This window comes from Spermophilus citellus, assembly GCF_964194105.1.
Source record: "Spermophilus citellus genome assembly, chromosome: 6".
NCBI classification, from domain to species: domain Eukaryota; kingdom Metazoa; phylum Chordata; class Mammalia; order Rodentia; family Sciuridae; genus Spermophilus; species Spermophilus citellus.
In genome coordinates, this window is record NC_138187.1 from 165,368,753 (window position 1) to 165,389,047 (window position 20,295).

The 20,295-nt window shown below is 57.5% G+C and overlaps 1 protein-coding gene across 4 annotated transcripts in view; it reads right to left on the minus strand.

The window, feature by feature from the left end:
* The window catches only part of PBX1 (PBX homeobox 1), a 244,509-nt gene that overhangs the window by 44,472 nt on the left and 179,742 nt on the right, over nucleotides 1-20,295 (minus strand). For all 4 annotated transcript variants that reach the window (XM_081297027.1, XM_081297029.1, XM_081297026.1 and 1 more), the window contains one exon: nucleotides 6,623-6,867. In XM_081297027.1, the coding sequence (XP_081153153.1) occupies nucleotides 6,623-6,867 (245 nt within the window). The remainder of the gene's footprint in view (nucleotides 1-6,622; nucleotides 6,868-20,295) is intronic.

Sequence of the window (20,295 nt, forward strand, 5' to 3'; positions counted from 1 at the left end):
CCTGGAATTCCTTTAGCTCCGTGGCCCCGAGTTTTGGCCATGATTTCAATTATTTAAGGGAAAAGAAAATCCTTAATTGATTTTTTCCTGGACTTTGCTACAGTGAAAGGTGAGAACGTAAATGCTGGTATAAAACTCACTGCGCCACCCTTGGCCCCAGTGTCAGCCACAGTGAGAGCTGGGGTCAAAGGTATCGGGAGCTCTCTGCCTTGTTCATGATCTATGATGTGGTATCGCTTCCAAATATTCAATTTTGGGATGCATAAATAACCCAAAGAGTTCAAGAGCAATCACGGAATTAAAAGCTTCAGACTCTGGGAGATTTCCCGTCAGCCATTTCCAGTTTTACTCCAACCCCCACACTCTCAGCCTCCTTCTGAGGATCCACACTCCATAACACAGAGGGAGTCTGACCCCAGGGACTTCATAAAAATGACATCACAACAAGGGTCGGAGGACCCAGGATCCTCTCAGGTTACAGAACAAAATACCACCAGCCTGGAAGTAAGACTGGAAATCAAATTTCTCTACCTCCTTACTTTACAATTGGAAACTGGGGCCCAGAGCGGCAAAGGGACTTTTCCAAAGGCCCACAATAAGGAAAGAGAGGCAGAAGTAGGGCCCAAATGCCTCATGTCACGGGCCAGAGGCTCAGAGCCCCACTTGTCCCTCTGTAGACCAGGGCCCTTCGCTGGAATCCACAGTTTGGTTTCTTTAGCTGAACAATTAATAAAACGTCTCTTCACAGGTTGACTCAGTGACGCTGTGACACAGTATGAGATCTGTAATGAGAAAGCTCAAGAGGCCTGAACTCAAAGGCCCCAAGTCAGCATTAACAGCAAAGCACCCTTAATGTCGGCCACGCTGCGCTGCGCTTGCTGCTGCCGCCCAAAGGCCTTTGCACGCGCCAACGGTGCAATGAGGACGTATTGGGGCACGTTCTGTTGCAGCTGCAGACACCCACTGGGCCGGGTCTGCACTGGAGAGCGGCAGCCTGTTGGGCCCAACCTCTGGGAGGACTCGAGGAATCGTTGCGCTGTGCAGGCCTCTGCATGCCCGCGAGCCTGGCTCTGCCCATTCCTAATCCTCTGGCATGTCGCTCACCTGGCCTTGGAGGGGCTGTGAGAGCGCAGGCTGCCTGTTCCCTGCCCTGATCACAGAGAGGTCCTCAACCTCTCCGTGCGTCTTCCTCCTTCCTGGTGAAATGGGTGACAGCCTTGAAGGGTGTGGCACATTAAATGGGTCTCTGTGTGCCTGGCCCTACAAAGTCCTGGCACAACTATGGCTTCAAAACAGAGTGCTTGGAAACCCAGTCTCCCACTGTGGCCGGCTCCAGCCTCCCTCCTGGGGGAAATCAGAGTGTGATGAACACCGGCCTCCCTTCCACGTGCCGGCTGGGACCCATGCAGAACTGAGGAAAGCGTGATACAAACACGAGACCTGTCCTAGCAGCTGTCCCCAGCCAACCTCGGGCCCAGAACTGAGAGAAATTACACATGGCTGCCAGTGAGCCTCACCCCTGAGGCCAAGCAGAGTGAGGAAGGCACAGGCTGGACCCCCACCATCTTGCTGGAGGAGCAGCCGTCCATGGGCTGAGGCCCCCACCCGGCTTCACAGACTGCAAGGGAGGAGGGGTGGGGGCACCGTTAAGTGCCCCAGCTCTCATCTGGGGACACAGTGCTGGCTGGCCATCTGTGCTTCACTGGGGTCCAGTTAGGGTGCTTCCCCAGGCCTTCCTGCCCTGCAGTGAGCAGGCCCTGGAGACTGCACACTGCTGGGGAGCAAGGCAGCTGCTGAAGAGCCGCCCAGGAGTGACAGAGGCCCCGGAGAGGTTGCCCCAGACAGAACACAGGCCTCCAGCTGCAGGGCCCGATGCCCAGAGCCCTGCCTGGGTTCCCCACAGTGGGTCGATTCCGGGAGGTCAGGTGGTCTCAACTCCATGTGGTGCCAGCATCTGGGCTCCAAGCAGCAAGTTAGTAGAGCCCTCCCAGACCCAGGGTTTCCATGGCAGACTCAGGAGGAAGGACACTGGAGCTCCCGTCGCCTGCCCCCCCCACCTCCCAGGGCACAGTTCTAGCACAAGGGAGGTCTGGGAAGAAGAACCAGAGAAGACGGCCTTTCAGGGAGGCCTGCAGCAGAGGACAAGTTGAATCCTGCTCTCCAGCCTCCAGGCCTCCCGCCTCTCCCTCCACTCCTGCCACTGTCCCGACCAAAAGCAAGAGGGATCTTGGGGGCTGCTTAGCCTGGCACCAAGTAAACCCAGAGCAGCTCAGCATGGAGATGGAGCTCGCCAGCGGCATTGTTTACAAAACCTGGAGGATCCTGCAAAGCTGCCTGAGGATCATTTTCACAAACAGCCCTGGGGATACGTTCAGGCTCCTGGCTCCGAGGTTCTGCTACCCCAACATGCCACCAGCAGCACCGCTGAAAGTGCCCTCCTGCAGTCCCACTCCACAGACACTTCTTCCACTCCACTGAAAGCCTCCAGAAGCTTCTGTACCTAACAGCCTCTGGTGAAACCCTCCTCAGCCCCGGGCTCCGGGGAGGGCTGTGACAGCCGACTTTCCTGTGGTCATCTGCCACCACCATTCCCCAAACAAAATGAAGTCCAGGTGTCAGCTGATAAACCACAGACCTGGCAATTCCGTACAGGAGCCAGTAGGCCACAGGGTGATGTTCTACTGGACCAGGGTGTCCTGCCTTTACAAAGGCCCATGAGCAGTTTTACAGAAGACACATCTCAGACACACCAGATTCTCCATAACCTGCGACTACCTACCATTAACAACACAGCTAATTCTAATAAATTATTAAGCAGAAAGTGCCCCTGCAAATAAGGAAAGGTGGCTTCGGTACTTTCTAAAATAGTAAATACCAACGGCTACCATGACATGCCCACAGTTTGCTCGGTGTCTAGGGGCTCTTCTTATGTTTCTCACTTCTAACATCTTTATTATTTAGAATAGGTCAGTGCCGGGGGAAAAGTTCCTCCAGAGACCTTCTCTGTACCCGCCTGCCTTGGGTGCCAGCCTCTAGCCCAGGAAAACACCGAGGGGACAAGACATCACACTGTTCCAGGTGCAGCCAGGTATCCCAGAGGGTGCCCTGGTCAAGGGTCAGCACCAGAGCTCAGGGCGCTCTGACTGGACATGGCACCAGGCACTCTCTGACCTTGACCTCCCCTTCCTACCCGACATGGAAATGTGATGGCACCTTCTGTCCAGGTCCCCACCCCCAGAACGGCCTGGAGGACCCAGGGCAGCCAAGTCAGGCCCAGGGCAGCCTTGGGATTGGTGGTTGGGACACGCTCCGGCTGACAGTTTTACTCATTCACAGGAGAATGGAGCGACAGGGGCTCGTGGGGAGAAGAGTGTCTCCTGAGCTGCCGGCATCCTGAGCTAGACACAGCCAGCTCCCGGCCCCTTCCAACCTGACACGCTGCCGTCCCCAGAGTGAGGACCCACTTGGCTCTTCCAGCGCCCCCCTTGATTGGCAGGAGTGTCTAGAGGGTCAGGCCAGGGGCCAGGTGTCCTGGTGGACGTGTAGAAGAATCCCGAGGAAGGAGAACCCAGGCCAGAGCGTCTCCATGGGAGTGTCCCCCGTCACCTAACCTAAGGTGACCCAGTAGGTAGGGCAGCCCCAGCTTGCAGCATGGTGCAGGTGGGGAAACTGGGTGAGCAGAGAAGCTCTGAATGCTGGGATCAGGGATGTCTGCCGAGGCAGCGCTGTGCCGAGATCCTGGGGGTGGCGCTCCGGGGCCTTGGCTGGCCTGCTCTCCTCCCTCCTTCGCCCTCCGCCTGGGAGGCCTGCATTGACCCTGGCGGCTTTGGGCTTCACGGCAATCTCTCCACCCAGCAGGGGGGACTTTGTAGAAGTCTATTTCAAGGGGGATAGGAATATTATAATGAAACTTTCTTCATTTTAAATTTTAAAATGCCTATTTCTATTTTAAAATTTAAATTTTCTATTAAGTTTCATTTGCCTCCCACCTAGACAGTCCTGCGTGGGCTGCAGGGGGTTTTCTACCTTTGGCTCTTCCTCCCTTTTCTTTTTTGATCCATAAAAATTAAGGAACAGAACATCTGATATTTGGTGGGAGGAAGTTCACGTAGAACTTCAGCACCACGTGTGTCCAAGAGGTGGCCGCTGAAGAACAGGCACAGGCCTGGTGCCACAGCCTCCTGAGAGAGGAAATGGTGTGAGGTCACTCTGCCCCGGCTGTCCAGCAGAGCTCTGCATGACCAGGACACCACGTTTGCACATGGTGCTATAGAGCCTTTCCTGCCCTCCCTTAGAGGGATGTTCACGGTCCTTCACCTGTGGGACGGCGAATGTCCTTCACCTGTGGGACGGCTAATGTCCTTCACCTGTGGGACGGCTAATGTCCTTCACCTGTGGGACAGTAAATGTCCTTCACCTGTGGGACGGCTAATGTCCTTCACCTGTGGGACGGCTAATGTCCTTCACCTGTGGGACGGCGAATGTCCTTCACCTGTGGGACGGCTAATGTCCTTCACCTGTGGGACGGCTAATGTCCTTCACCTGTGGGACAGTAAATGTCCTTCACCTGTGGGACGGCTAATGTCCTTCACCTGTGGGACGGCTAATGTCCTTCACCTGTGGGACGGCTAATGTCCTTCACCTGTGGGACGGCTAATGTCCTTCACCTGTGGGACAGTAAATGTCCTTCACCTGTGGGACGGCGAATGTCCTTCACCTGTGGGACGGCGAATGTCCTTCACCTGTGGGACGGCGAATGTCCTTCACCTGTGGGACGGCTAATGTCCTTCACCTGTGGGACAGTAAATGTCCTTCACCTGTGGGACGGTGAATGTCCTTCACCTGTGGGACAGTAAATGTCCTTCACCTGTGGGACAGTAAATGTCCTTCACCTGTGGGACGGCTAATGTCCTTCACCTGTGGGACAGTAAATGTCCTTCACCTGTGGGACGGCTAATGTCCTTCACCTGTGGGACAGTAAATGTCCTTCACCTGTGGGACAGTAAATGTCCTTCACCTGTGGGACGGCTAATGTCCTTCACCTGTGGGACAGTAAATGTCCTTCACCTGTGGGACGGTAAATGTCCTTCACCTGTGGGACGGCTAATGTCCTTCACCTGTGGGACAGTAAATGTCCTTCACCTGTGGGACAGTAAATGTCCTTCACCTGTGGGACGGCTAATGTCCTTCACCTGTGGGACGGCTAATGTCCTTCACTTGTGGGACGGCTAATGTCCTTCACCTGTGGGACAGTAAATGTCCTTCACCTGTGGGACAGTAAATGTCCTTCACCTGTGGGACGGCTAATGTCCTTCACCTGTGGGACGGCAAATGTCCTTCACCTGTGGGACGGCTAATGTCCTTCACCTGTGGGACGGCTAAAGTCCTTCACCTGTGGGACTGTAAATGTCCTTCACCTGTGGGACGGCTAATGTCCTTCACCTGTGGGACGGCTAATGTCCTTCACCTGTGGGACAGTAAATGTCCTTCACCTGTGGGACGGCTAATGTCCTTCACCTGTGGGACGGCTAATGTCCTTCACCTGTGGGACAGCTAATGTCCATCACCTGTGGGACGGTAAATGTCCTTCACCTGTGGGACGGCTAATGTCCTTCACCTGTGGGACGGCTAATGTCCTTCACCTGTGGGACGGTAAATGTCCTTCACCTGTGGGACGGCTAATGTCCTTCACCTGTGGGACGGCTAAAGTCCTTCACCTGTGGGACTGTAAATGTCCTTCACCTGTGGGACGGCTAATGTCCTTCACCTGTGGGACGGCTAATGTCCTTCACCTGTGGGACAGTAAATGTCCTTCACCTGTGGGACGGCTAATGTCCTTCACCTGTGGGACGGCTAATGTCCTTCACCTGTGGGACAGCTAATGTCCATCACCTGTGGGACGGTAAATGTCCTTCACCTGTGGGACGGCTAATGTCCTTCACCTGTGGGACGGCTAATGTCCTTCACCTGTGGGACGGTAAATGTCCTTCACCTGTGGGACGGCTAATGTCCTTCACCTGTGGGACAGTAAATGTCTTTCACCTGTGGGAAGGCCAATGTGCACCTGCAGCTTTCTGAGCAGCGTGCAGGCCACCTGCCAGGCCTGCTCTCCAGGGGTCAGGCTCTGGGGTCTGCTGGGGCACCCCACTCTTTCTCGGAGGAAGGCGTGAGCCCTGTTGCAGGCCATGTGTCATGTAAAGAGGAGAACACGAAGGGCCTGTAAGAACAAGTTTTGATGTCCTTTCACACAGGAGTCTACCAACATCAAAAGAGCAGTCGTCCTAAATAAGGGACAATCAAGGGACTGACATGCCCCAACCAGGTGTGAGCCACTCCACCTGGCCGCGCCCACGGAGTGCCAGTGTTGGGTGTTCCTCACACGGACGCCGAGGTGTCCTGAGACCACCGCTCACAACTTCCCATGCTTTATGCCTGCATCTCATTGAACGCCTGCTCTTCCATGGTTGAGCCTAGGGGCTTGGTGGCCTCCAGTTCGACTGGGCTTTCTGGCCAGCAAGGAAGTGCTGGGCACAGTGCCTGTGGGAGCCAGGCTGGCCAAAGGGTTTTCGAGCCCCAAGGGCAGCCCTGCACCGCAGGCCGTGCCGAGCCCAGGCCTGCTTACCTGCTCATACTTCTCCAGCTCCGTGTGGTAGATCTGCCTGATCTGCGACAGCTTGGCCCTGTAGTCGGAGTGTTCCACCGAGTTGTCTGAGCCCGCCCCTCCAGAGGCTGCGGCTGCTGCCGCAGCCGCCGCAGATCCACCGCCCTTCTCAGGCCCGGCCACCCCCTCGGCCAGCAGCATGTTGTCCAGGCGCATCAGCTGAGGGTCCGTGGGCTCCTCCTCCTGGGCTCCCCGGATGCTCAACACTAGGAGAAAGAGAGACGGGCAGGTGAGCAGAAGGCTCTGGGGAGAATTTCAGCCAGCGTGGTGCAGGGCCCACCCAAGGAGCAGTGGGAGAAACCTGGGGAGGTGGCGCTGCTCAAAGCACATCACACTCCACCCACACCCGGTCTCTAGCGTGGCCAGCCTCAGAGAGACGGTGGGAGGCCAGGGGTGGCAGGTGGGTGCACCAAGCAGAGCTTAGCTTTCGGGTGGTGGAAGGGTCTCAGTGCACCCTGGTGACCACTGTACGGTGAAATACGTAACACCACTGATCTGCACCCTCAAAAAGACCCCAAACAGTGAAGCTCCTACTATGTACGTTTTACCACAATAAAAAATCCAGAATGACGTAAGTCAATTTCAATAGAATATATTTTCTGCTTTCATTTTCCAACTACCAAATTTCAATGGAAGGAGAAGCGTTTCCTTCTTGATTTCTAATTTTAGATTTCCGTGAGCTTGCGGCTTCACTCAACTTTCTTTGTGACATTTGATTAAAGGAGATTTTCATTTCCAACACTGCCTGAGCTAGATAGGTGGAGGGAATGGAGGAGATCTCAGGTCCTGGGGCAGGACTTCCCCCACCCCACCCCCACCCCCACCCCCGCCGCGGGGCTCCCTGCGCTCTAGGCCACGCGGCTCTGTCCTGTGGGGAAACAAGGGCGAGGCCCCTTAACCAGACCTGTCAAGGGGTTCGGGAAGGCACGGTTCCTACACAGTGGACGGCCATCTCTACAGACACCACAGACGCGGGGTGAGGGGTAACTTGGGCCCAGCCTTTCCTCACTGCTGCATCCAACCTGCCATATAAGGAAGCGCTCATCTCACCAGGGCTAGAGTCGGCAGCCAAGCCTTTGCTGAGAGGTGCATGAAGGGGACTTTCAATTTTGAAAACTGGAGGAGGATTTTTGAGGGGGGGTAGCAAGGGAGAGGGGTACTTGTGGGCTGAGGGGAAGGGGGCCAGCATTTAATCGTGTTCAGGGCTGCAGGTGGAGGGTCTAAGTCCCTGGTGGATACACAGCTCCTGGGCCGTGAGAGTCAAGGGCTGCTTCAGAGCAGGTGCCTTGGTGAGCCCCAGGGGGATGGGCCCATGCCAGCTGCCTGCAGAACCGAGCCAGGTGGCCCTGCCAAGCTGTGACTGGGGACACCTAGAGGTCCAGGGCCTTCCGTCTCCGGCAACTCCAGCATCACTATCGGCTGTGCCCACACGCTTGGCTTCCAAGGACCACGACAGGCACCACCGCTGAAAGCAGTTTAGAAAGAAATCCCACATCCTGTTCCAAAGAAAAGCTACAGCAGGGCTGTCATGGACCAGAGGTGGCCGTGTGGACCAGCCACGTGTGGACCACACCGTGTGGACCAGCCGTGGCCATGAGGAGCACAGAGAAGGAAAGTGCAGGGACACTGTGCCCTTGATGGACTAAGAAAGGGCCGGAGGGAGGGTGGAGGAAGGAGGGCGGGAGGTGGGAGAGAGAGGAAGGAAAACCCCTGCTGAGTCCCGGCCTCGCGTTCTGCCGCGTGTGAACCAGAGTGCGGCGACGTCACGGCACAGGTGAGCAGGCCCCACAGCTGTCTTTCAGTGAAGCCTTCCTTGGTAGGCTCAGAGACCATGAGAAGCTGCCCGTCGGGCTGATCATCGGGAATAAAGAGGCAGCCATGGATTCTGTCTCTTGAGCTGATGTACTCAGGTCTCCCAAGTCGCCCGAGGAGCTCGTCACCACCACCACGGTCTCCTGTGCAGAGTGTCTGTGTGGCCTTCCTGTGACGGGAACCTCATGGTGCCAAGAGGGATCCAGCTACCCAAGGCACCTGCCACCAGAGCCCTGCAGCTCTGCCCTCCCACCCCCAGGGTCCAGGAGACTGTCCGGGGTGAGGATATCCACTTGTGGGGTTCATGGGTCTTTATTGGTGAATGTTAATTTCATTACAAAGATGTTTATGAGTCATCCCAAAATTGAAAAAAAAAGAAAGATAGGCTCTGAGTTATTAGTAAACTAATGTAATTGTTTCACTAGAGATTAGAAAATTAGAAAAAAAAGGAAAGGTAACAAGCAGAAAACCCAGAAGTCCTCTCCAAGTTTCTCCGATTGCCCTGTTTAATCACCCTCAAATCGTGAAAACGGAAAACGTCAGAACGTGTGCAGGAGCCAGTGTGAGCAAGGACAGCTCCGGGCAAGACTTTCACCTTCCACTCCATCCACGGGAGGGTCTGGTTCTGGTGGACTGGCTGCATGTTTCTGGGGCACGGGGCAAGGAGGGCCCAACAGGGACGATGGCATGCTTGTGGTCCAACCCAGAGCCAGGGGACACCAGCGCACCACTGTGAAAACAGGTGCTGGATTCACTGACACGGAAACTGCTCAGCCAGTCGGTTAAAGTAAAGTCCCACCAACATTAAATAAATAAGTGGAAGGGTGGTGTGTCTAAGCAGAACTGATGCTACCTATTTATTGCTTGAAGCCAGCACTCTGGCGAGTGGGAGACAAAATGATTATTTAAAAGCTCCTTTTTATCTCGGCGGTACCATGCAAGACTCAAATGAACCTTTCGCCAGGACACCAGAGATGTTAACGCTCATCCTCTGAGATCCAATTTCAGCCAGCGGAGCTGTTACCTAATCCAGCAACCATCACATATGATCAGGTCCCTGCCTCCCTGATGGGCGCCCGCACCCGCCCTCCTCAGACCTACTGCTTCCACTGAAGCACGTTTTAAAGGGCCCATCCCTGTTTATACCTTGCATATGGTTTTCACGGCCAGCAGGCCTGCACCAGCCACCACCCAGGAAACGCCCGGCTCCAGGGGACCCGTGGGCTGCAGGTTGCTACTGAGATCGCTGGCCCGTTCAGTAAGAGGCCTCCAGGAAGGCATTTCCCTCCCATGAATCTACCCCTCACCTGAGAGGAGTCAAGACAGGTAAGTGCAGAAATTGTCCCAAGCCCGTCCAGACACGGGTCATATGGGGCTGTCCTTAGGTAAACCCTGGAAGAGCAGGCTGCCACCGCACTGGGGAGCCACTCCCCTGGGTCTCCTGCGGCTCCTCCTTCCCTCCACACAGGAGAAAGGCCAGCCAGACTCCAAGGCACACTCAGGGCTGGGCCTGGTGGAGGCCCAGGGAGGCTTGTTTTGTCCTGGGCTGAGCCGCGGCCTGGAGCAGCTCCAGCCAGTGCCCACGAGAGGGCACTCTCTCCCCACCAAGGACCAGCTGGCCTGGAGGGTCCCACAGCCTCCGGGGTCCAGGGCTGGGGCAAATGGCCCTGCTCAGTCAAACCTCCACAGGAGGAGCAGGTAGGCAGGAGGCAGAGCCCAGGTTTTCAGATTGGGACGGTAACTCGGAGATCCAGAGCAGAGAGGATCGAGGCAGACAGGTGGTTGGGAAGGGGCTGTGTGCTGAGGGCAGGCCCTTCTCTGTGATTCGAAGGCACATCCCAGGCAGGGTGGGCCTTCGCACAAATACCAGGAGGCCCGCGGGGAATGCAGCTCCGGGGCTCAGCCCAAGTCCTCTGCCACCTCCCCGTCTGGCAGGACTTTGAAGGCAGCATGGGACAGAAGCTGACTGCCCTTGCAATTTTGAAGCACGGCAAACTGCTTGCCTGTCAGGGGCCTCAGTTCCTGTGCAGCCATGCTCCCAGGGCACGCAGCAGAGGTGAGGCCAGGTGACTTCCCGACACCCAGGTGACCATGAGGCCCAGGAGCACCTGTGCTCACGTACACACACACACACACACACACACACACACACACACACAGCAGAAGGTGAGGCCAGGTGACTTCCCGACATCCAGATGACCACAGGGCCCAGGAGCACCCGTATACACACACACACACACACACACACACACACACTCACACTCACACACACAGCAGAAGGTGAGGCCAGGTGACTTCCTGACACCCAGGTGACCATGAGGCCCAGGAGCACCTGTACACACTCACACACACACACTCACACACACAGCAGAAGGTGAGGCCAGGTGACTTCCTGACACCCAGGTGACCATGAGGCCCAGGAGCACCTGTACACACACACACACACACACACACACACACAGCAGAAGGTGAGGCCAGGTGACTTCCCGACATCCAGATGACCACAGGGCCCAGGAGCACCCGTATACACACACACACACACACTCACACACACACACACTCACACACACACACACAGCAGAAGGTGAGGCCAGGTGACTTCCTGACACCCAGGTGACCACGGGGCCCAGGAGCACCTGTACACACACACACATACACTCACACACACACACACAGCAGAAGGTGAGGCCAGGTGACTTCCTGACACCCAGGTGACCACGGGGCCCAGGAGCACACGTACACAGTCCTCATCTCCTGATGCCCGAGCGTGGTCAGTGTGTGGCAAGAGGGCATCAGCCAGACAGGAGGGTGAGAGGACTTCCCTACACTGACGCCTTGATTTCCTTAACTCCTGCAGATCTGGGTCCTCTCCCACAACCTCCCGGTCCTTCTTTGGATGGGCAGAGCCCTGAGCCCGGGGCAGGATGTGCTCTTCCCTCCTGCCCATAGATGTGCTCCTCACAGTCCCAACCTGCTTGTTACCTATTTTATTTGTTTGTTTACTTATTTATTCACTTAATTTTAGCTCAGTGGCTGAGCACCCTGGCCTCAGTCCACATTTCCAGGAAAAAAACACAAAAAGTTTTTATCTCATCCCCTTTTAAATCTCACTTCAACCTCTTTCTGCAAGAAACCTTCCCACATGAGAACCTCTGGATATGAGGTCCCCGGCTCCTGAGCCACCAGCACACTGTCCACACCATGGCCGCAGGGCACCTCGGGATACCGTCACACCTGCATCTGGCCAGCAAGGCTGAGCTCCTGAGGGCATCTGTTGGAGTCTGGCACTGAGCGTGTGCTGTGGGCCTCCCCAGGAGTGACCGGCAAGCATGGGGGTGTTCCCAGGTCTCCACCTGCCCTTGGTCGGGAGCTGAGAGCCTGTACCTGCCCCTGACCCCCACTCCAGCTCCCCTGAAGCTGAGCAGCCTGCTTACTCTCTGCCACCTCTTCCACACCCACTTCAAACCCATCAAACCTGCCTTCAGAAACCTGCCAGTTGTAAACCAGCAGAAGTACGATGGCCCAAGGCCTGCGTCCCCAGCTCAGCCTGGCGGGGCCCACCAGCCACTGTTACCAGGGACAGGGCTCTGGTCCTGGGGAAGGCAGGCCTGTGAAGGCTGCTGTGAGGCCCAGAGAAGGCCTGGCTGCAAGGCCCTTGGGGCAGGCGGTGCCTCCACAGGCACCTTCTGAGGAACACTTGGTCTGAGGCAGGGAGCTGCTCAGGGCCTGGCCAGGGCGACTGCAGGGCAGGAGCCATGCTGGGGCCTCCTCCAGTTCCACTTCACTTGCAGCAGCCGACGGAAGCCTGGGAGGGGCTAGAGGTGGTGGTCACCCGTGGGAGACCCTGAGGGTGCGCCCTCCTCTCCTTCCCCCAGGTACCTTCGCTGCCCACAGCATGGCCATGTTTGCAAACTGGAAGCCTCCAGCGGAGAAGGATGCTGATGGATGTGAGTCTTCCATTCCTTAGTGCCTGGGGGCCCGGGGTAGTGACCATGGACGCTCCGGTGACATGGATGGTAAAACTGAGCAGCCATTCAGGGTCCCAGCTGCCAGCCAGCACTCCTGATGAGCCTGGGGGTCAGCTGCCAGCCCTGCCCAGCCCCCAGCTGCTGCAGTGTCCTTGTGGGCCTGCAGAAGCCCCCCCAGAGGAGCCACCCAGCGCCAAACCTTCAAACGCTGGAGCCCCCTGGATGCCCGGAGCTGCCTCTGTCCCCTGAACTCTCAGACACATGGAGTGGGACGGTGTGGGGTGAAGGTCTCCAGTGTCACTGCCCTGGGGGTCTGGTTTGAAGACAGAAGGCTGGTCTTTCCAAGTGTCTCTCTTGCAGGGATAGCAAATCATATCTGCTCGGGGGCCTGAGGCCCTGCAGGGCTGCTCCTGGACTCTGGGCCACGACTGGCCGTGGTGTGCAGAGCTCTGTGAGGGTGTATGCAGGGGTGAGGACGAAGTAGGCTGCACACTTGGGACGGGGCTGCCCATGTCTGGGTTTCCTCTAGAGGAGACACTGACCTGGCCGCCCCACTATCTGGGCTGGGTCTGTGGTCCTGGCCACATGGACCTCTGCTTCTCAGGGGACACTCGGGCACGGGTCCACTCACAGTTCCCTGCTCGGCACACCAAGCCTCTGGCCAGCTGGCAGCTAAAAGGCAACCCCCGTTTCTAGACGGAGGCCACTGCCCGGGCACAGGCCTTGGTCCTCACAGCTGAAGCTTGCTTGCTGCTTGGGAGATGCCTTTTCCTAAAGAAGGTGGAGGGAGGGCGTGGCTGGCGCCGCTGTGCCCCCAGGTGGGCATGCTCTGAGGGGGCCTGTGCAGGAGGCGGCCCACGGTGACTGTGAGGCAGGACAAGTCCCCTACTTGGAGACATGCTAAACCGCCTGGGAGCCAGGGAGCTAGTGGTAGGCGGCTTGCTGTGCATTCCTGAAGAGGAAAGCAAGCGTCTCTCCCAGAGGAGGCCACCACAGGAAGAGAAGCTCCTCGGTCCTCTCCTGCCTGACGTAAAAATGTCCTGCAGCATGGAGCCTCGGTGGGGCACCCAGCCCGTCGCCTGGTCTGTGCAAGAGCGTCCCAGAGCCCTTTACCCAGCAAAGCGCAAGTGCGCTCAGTGGGCTCCCCTCCTCAGCTCGCGGCATGGCACAGAGAGCACCCGGCACAGCCAAGGGGAGATGCCTGCCACCAGGCCTAGGCTCCTTCAAGCCATTTCCTCATCACCGACGAGGTGACAGAGAGTCAGCCATGCCATGATTCTTATTGGGGATTAAATGAGGTTTCTTTTGCAAAAGCAGGTCAGTGATTGGTAACTGGAGGTTTCCAGCTGTTGCTTAAATCGGAACTCATTGATAAGAGTCCCCTTGGAAAGAGGGAAGAAGCAGGACACATTCAGGGTTAACGCTTGGTTTCTGAGGGTCACGAGACAACAACACACACACGTGCACACTGCACGCCCCTCCTGTGCTTCCAGAGGTGCTCGGACGGAACCAGGGCAGGCCAAGACGTCAACGGGTGCTCTGCAGTGGACGGCCGTCCAGCACGTCTCCCTCCCCCTGCCCCTTCCCTCTCTGTGCTCCGTCCAGGGCACCCTGCTCCCCACACAGTGCAGACTGCGCTGTCCCTTCAGTACAGAGCAGGAAGCTCAGTGCTCCTCCGACCTGGCTCACGTGGGCTGCTGTCAAGCCCTCTCCCACAACGGGACAATCCTAACCAGAAGACAATCCTAACCAGAAGAGGCTGGGACGCGTTCTCACCCAAGGTGGGAGGAGGTTTGCCCATGTTAAACTTCGGGTGGCTCAGGGCTCAGCCATGCCTCTGCTGAGGTGCAGAGAAGCACACACTGGAAACGCTGCCCTGGGCAGCTGCTCCGCCTGCGTCACGCGTGGTCTTCCCACGTTGGCATGGCCACCGTCTCTAGACGACAGATCTCTTTCCTGCTCCTGGTGACAAGTGGAATTTTCTTGCCCATATTTTAAAACTAAATAGTAGCAGAAATATTTGTTTTCTAACTTCCCAAACAATTCCATCAGAACACAGTTGGAAATAAAGATCATTTTGTTCATAGAGAAATCTCTCGAAGTTTCTCAAAAAGGATGAATTTTGCACAAAGTTCCTCCTACAATGGAGCTACTGACCTTGGAGAATTCATGATTCGGTCCTACTCAGTCCATGCAATCCATGACAACTTCCAGCCCACCTGGAGGACCCAGGCTGCTGGCACCCTGCTCCCTGCGGAGTCTCCTTCCCAGGGAGATAGGATCTCTGCCAGGTGAGGGCGGGGTCAGGAGACAGGTGCAGTGCTCAACCCACTGCCACCCCAGCCTCGGCCGAGCCCGGCTTCCCTCTGCACTGGAACCGTGAGGGCCTGGAAGAAGGGTGCAGGGTGGGGTGGAGGAGAGAGCACAGCAGGTGTTCCTTGAAGGAGACAAGGAGAAAGGGCCGAGTGACCCCAGGACTCCCTTTACCACACAGCCACCACAGTGACAGTGAGGGCATCCTGCCTGTATGTGCTAGCTCCACTAATACTGTATGAGGAAGCAGGTGCCCCTCTGCGACCTGGGCCTGGCAGCACAGGAGGGATGCCCAGTGGAAATTCCACACCCTCAGGCCAGCCTGCATGCTCACCTCCGGGCTGCAAAACAGAAACAAAAACATAAGCTTCTGCTTTGTTTAAGGGTTTCGGAGATTTTCTTGCTTTCTCTGCTTTCAGCAGCTAACACAAAATGTTTAAAAAAGAAATTCAGAAGGGAGAATGATTCTGCGTTGGTTAGAGGCTGATAAAGGAAATGGGTAAGAAGCAGATTTAATACCCAGAGGCAAGTTTCAGAAAAGCCTGAGTAGCCACATGGGAGAAGTTCTCTTGGCAGGAAGAGGGTTAGACCAGACAGCAAGAGGCTCTGTCCTTGGGGAGGCCTCTCTTGGGGACCACAGGGTGATGAGCATAGGAGGAGAAGTTTCGGGAATCTGGGGGGGGGGGGATAGGTGACGGAGATGCCACCTGGCCAGGGTAGGGAGTGGCCTGGAGGCCGTGGCCTGGGCCAGGAGCACTGGGGTGGCCACAGTCTGCTAAGAGGGAAGGAGGCAAGGTTCTGCTCTTCCAGGGAAAGTAAGGCCTGCTGGGCTGCAAGCCTGGAGGCAGACCTCTGGGCCGAGGGCCTGCCACGAGCCCACCTTATGTCGCTGACACTGGGAAGCTCCCCACCCTACAGTGGAACAAGGATGTGCCCTGCAGCCTGCTGAGCTGTCAGGAGCACAGACAGGGAGAGCCAGGGCAGCCCTCCTGAGGGCAGAGGCCACCTCTGCACTGTGCTGAGCACGTCCCCCGCTGCAGGACATGGGGTCTATTTATGGGTGCCCCAGGTCCATTTCAAAGCCCATGCCAATTAGCTTTTCCTTTTCCATGACCACAAACTACACCTGTGACCCCAGACAGTCATCTTGCAAATGCATGTGAGGTCAGCGGGGCCCTTCAGGGAGCTGTGCGTGATCCATCACTGCTCATTACCAACTTCCCAAGCCCAGGCCTGGCACTGAGGAGCGCCTGGCGCCATCCGCAGAGGAGCAGCCCAGCATGCGCAGGAGACAGGCTGCAGGACCGACAGGAGCTTTGTTGCTTCCTGGGACTTCCCTGTGGGCTCCGGAAGCCCTCAGCCTCTGGCAGGCGGGCGGGGGGCCTGGAGGAGAGGCTCTAAGTGGGACACCTGGCTGGGAGTGCTGAGCACGGCTGAGGCATGAGCCGTCCCCCGCCACTGGCCTAGTCTGCACCAAAGAGCGAATGTCTCATGAGGACCCAGGAAGCTGCTGACCTCATGTCTGAGGAGATGAGCGGCATCTTGGCTTTGAGGCTGCGTCCACACGGCCATTGTTTCCTGTCTCTCCCATCAAGGCACCTGTGCCTTTTCCTGGGGACAGAGACCTAAGGGGTGGCTTTGCCCTCAGTACTGTCCTCTGCGGGGCCTTCGCCTCTCCTCCGGCAGAGCCCCGAGGTTGAATGCGGGACAGCCAACGGCTTGACTCTCTTCAGCTTGAGCACGGGCGCCGGCCTTCCTTCCACCCTGGGCCGGCCTTCCTTCCACCCTGGGCCAGCCTTCCTTCCACCCTGGGCAGGGCTTCCTTCCACCCTGGGCCGGCCTTCCTTCCACCCTGGGCCGGCCTTCCTTCCACCCTGGGCAGGGCTTCTCCAGCTGATTCCAGTTTCCAAGGGGACATGTTAAAGAAGTAGATTTCGAGTAAATGACTGCGACTTATGGGAAATAATGTGGTGCTTAGCGTCTGCAGCAAACTCCCGGGCAGGCAGTGAGGAGAGCGGCGCGGGAGCAGATGGAGCCATTAGGCTCTGGTTTGCAGAAGGGCTTGCTGTCTGCCTCCCTGTGAAGGAGGAACTCGGGGAGAAAGGACTTTCCTCTGGCCCATTCCTTCCTTCTGTGCATGGGAAATGGAGACTGACCAGAACCCTTACACAGAGGCACCGCCACCGTGGACACAGACAGTGCCCAGCACAAGGTGCTGTCCGTGGACACAGACAGTGCCCAGCACAAGGTGCTGTCCAGCACAGGAGTGGCCCACAGGGAGAGTGATGAGGAGCCGGCCCGGTTCTCCTGTGAAGACGGGCTCCCTGAGCTTGGGCCTCTTGTCAACATCCTGCTGTGTGTCCCAGCGAAGCACCTTGTCTTCCCGTTTGCCGAGAGCCGACGTCTCTCCAGCCCACACCATGGCTGCTCCTCCAGCCGGGGCCAGCTGGCCTTGCAGGCCCTCTGTGATGACATTTCTCTCTGGATTTGGGGGGAGCCCTGGCGTGGTCAGCCTGTGACAGAACAGCTGAGAAAGTCAACTTAAAGGAGGGAAGACTTCTTTTGGCTCTGGGTTTCAGAGGTTTTGGTCAGTGGCCACTTGGCTGTGGGCTTCTGGCCCATCGAGAGGCAGGACATGGTGGCCAGGAATGTTTGGTAGAGCAGAGGCCCCGGCTCCTGGTGGCCTGCAGCAGAGGGAGTGGGCTTCCAGAGCAAGGCCTCTCCCTCCTCCACTCGCTGAGAGGACACGGTGGGTTGACCCACTGTGAGGTCAGGGTGCTCATGGTCTGACCTCCCTAAGGCACACCTCTGAACTCTGCTGCTAGGGATGCAACCTTGGGGGAGGCACCAGATCCAACCACAGCAGCCCCGAGCCAGCTGTAACTGTGCCCCCATGTCAGCAGAAGCCTGCGCGGGACTCATGGTTTCTGGGGTAAACCCTACAGAAGTGCTGAAGCCACGTTTGCTCGTCTCCCGCACTGCCTGCTCTCCAGAAGCACCCTGCTTGATTCTGCAGCAGGTCACATCCACCTGTGTCCAGGGATACTCTCACAGCTCAGTTAGAATTTTCTTAGCTTGCACAATTTCACCCACAGCCCATTCCGCCAGGAACCAGGTGGGTGTGGTGGTCAGAGATTCACAACAAATGCACTGTCTACCCTCAGCCAGGGCCAGTTGGGAGACCCAGCAGGAGTCAGCAGGCTTCCCTCCTGGGGAGGAGTTAGTGCCCAGATGAAGAATGGCTACGTGGGCCTTGGACAGGGGAAGCAGCCAGGCATCTTCTTGTGTGGGAATTGAACTTCACAAAGGAACTGTTGGAACCCAGCTCACTGTTTCCTCTTCACGTAAACGTCCTGCTGCGTCACTAAGCCCTTTATTCAGCTGGGGAAACGGAGGCCCAGTGGAGTCCGAATGGCACAGGAACGGGGAGGTCTGCAGCTGACTTGGGCTGGGCTCCCTCGCTGCTTCCAGTCCTGGTGAGGTGCTGGAGAGATGGCTGGCCTTCAGGGCAGCTGGAAGCCTTCCCAGGGCAGGGGCTGCTGCAGACGGCTATGCGGCCGTTTCTCCTAGTTTCTCTGCCGTCCAGCCCGCTGAGCCAGAGAGAACCATGAGGGAATTATGTGGCTTTCCAGCTTCATTGCCCTCGACCTGTTGTGCCCCAAAGTGAACCAAAAAGTCTCACAATTGCTTGCACTCCACAGCATCAAAAATTATGGTTGGACTCATGCTTTTTTAAAGCTGAATGTGGCTTCACTCGGTGGCAGGAGACTTGGGGGGAGCCAGAGTTGCTGAGCTGTTGCTAGGTGAAATGGGCAGCACTGGGCTGGGCAGACCTGGCACAGAGCTTGACGTGGCCCAGAGGTGGGCCTCCAGGTGCAGTCTGCAAGCCAGGGATACATGGCCCTCTCTGCCTCTGAATGCCATAGGACACCTGAGGTCCCAGAAGGAACAGAGGAAGGGCACAGCATGGTCCTCCAACAAAGAAAACTCCTGTGCAGGTAAGAGGGCCGTGAGCACGGCGTGCGTCTCTCTCCCCAGGGACACTGGGAAGGTCATGACGTCACCTCAGCCTGATCTCACCCTCAAAGTCCTCTCCAGTGGTGGAGGAACACGAACCTCAGAAGGTGAGCTACTAACACAGGGTTCGGCAAAGCCCTGGGCCTGTGCTTCTGAGCCCTTCCTCCTCTAGAGGACCAGGGCCGAGTTGGGGGAGGCTCCATTCCACCTGAGCAAGCAGCAAGGCTGCCGGTCTCGGAACTCCGAGGCAGCCCACGTGGGGATGGGGTCGTCCCCACCCTCCAGGACAGGGGTCTAAGGAACTATGAGCAGGAAACGGGGCTGTCTTAATTCTCCCCTCCTCTGTGGGTGCTGTGGTGGGCACCGCTGTCCTGTGAGGCTGAGCACGTGGGGGGGCAGGAATGGGAAGTGGGGAGGGAGAAACAAGCCTCACGACTCCACGGATGCAGAGGCAGCGTGTGCACCCAGGTCCCTTCCTCCTGCTCCCCAGGCCACCGTGCCCTCCCGACACCCTGTCTCAGGGAGGCTTCCTCCAGCCTCTGCGGACCATGCCGAGCAGCACCTGAGGAGCAGCAGGCCCTGGGGACACAATGCTGGCCTCAGAGAGGCGGGAGGAGCAGAGCGGGAGCCCATCGTGCTGGAAAACAGGCCGGGGTTCGCCCCGCGTCACTCTGCTGGGCCCCCTCCCCACTGAACTACGAACCCGTGTATTCAGTCATTAAATTAAAAACACACATTCCTCGAGCGCTCGCTGGGTGTCAGGCAGGTGGCGAGGACACGGAAATAAAACAGGTACGATTCCTGCCCTAAAGACACACTGGCTTCACAAGGAAGAGGGGGCCACGGCCCACCCCAGGGCACCGCAGGAGGGGGAGGTGACTCAGACTGCGACCACAATGCCCTCTCAGGTCACCCACTTCCCCACTCCAGGGAAGGCGGCCACCTGTTCACAGGCACGAGCAGACCCCACAAACACCCACCAGGCCGACGAGGACCAGGGAGGTCCTACTGCCCACCCGCTGTCGCCCAGCTCCTGTGTCCTCCCAGAAAACATGGCGGCATGTGCAGGATCTAGGCACTTGAGAGCCACCACGGAACAGACCTTGCTCTGTGTCTGGGAGCAGGAGAGCCACAGGGCAGTCCCCGGACACACACAGCCCCTCAACCCCCAGACATGCAGAAGGTGCACCTCCCCACCAGGCACGGGGCTGTACAGAGGCCAGTCACCAGGGGCACCCTGTGCCAGGGGCAGCTGGCAGGGAGAGGCCAGCTGATGATGAAGTCACCATGCCCTGAAATTCCTCATCTGCTTTTAGGCCCCTGTGCCATTGAAGAGACTCCTGAGTGTGCGACGCACTCTTGGTGGCTGCGGCCCCCCCTCCCTGTGGCCGGCACTCTGCCGTCTGCTGGTTCGTCACACACCCACCAAAGCCCTGAAGGCAGCCCACGGTTCAGACCACCCTAGAGACCTTCTCAGAATGTGGAGCGTCTGGGCAGTGGTCTTTGGAAGGGGTCCTGGGGACA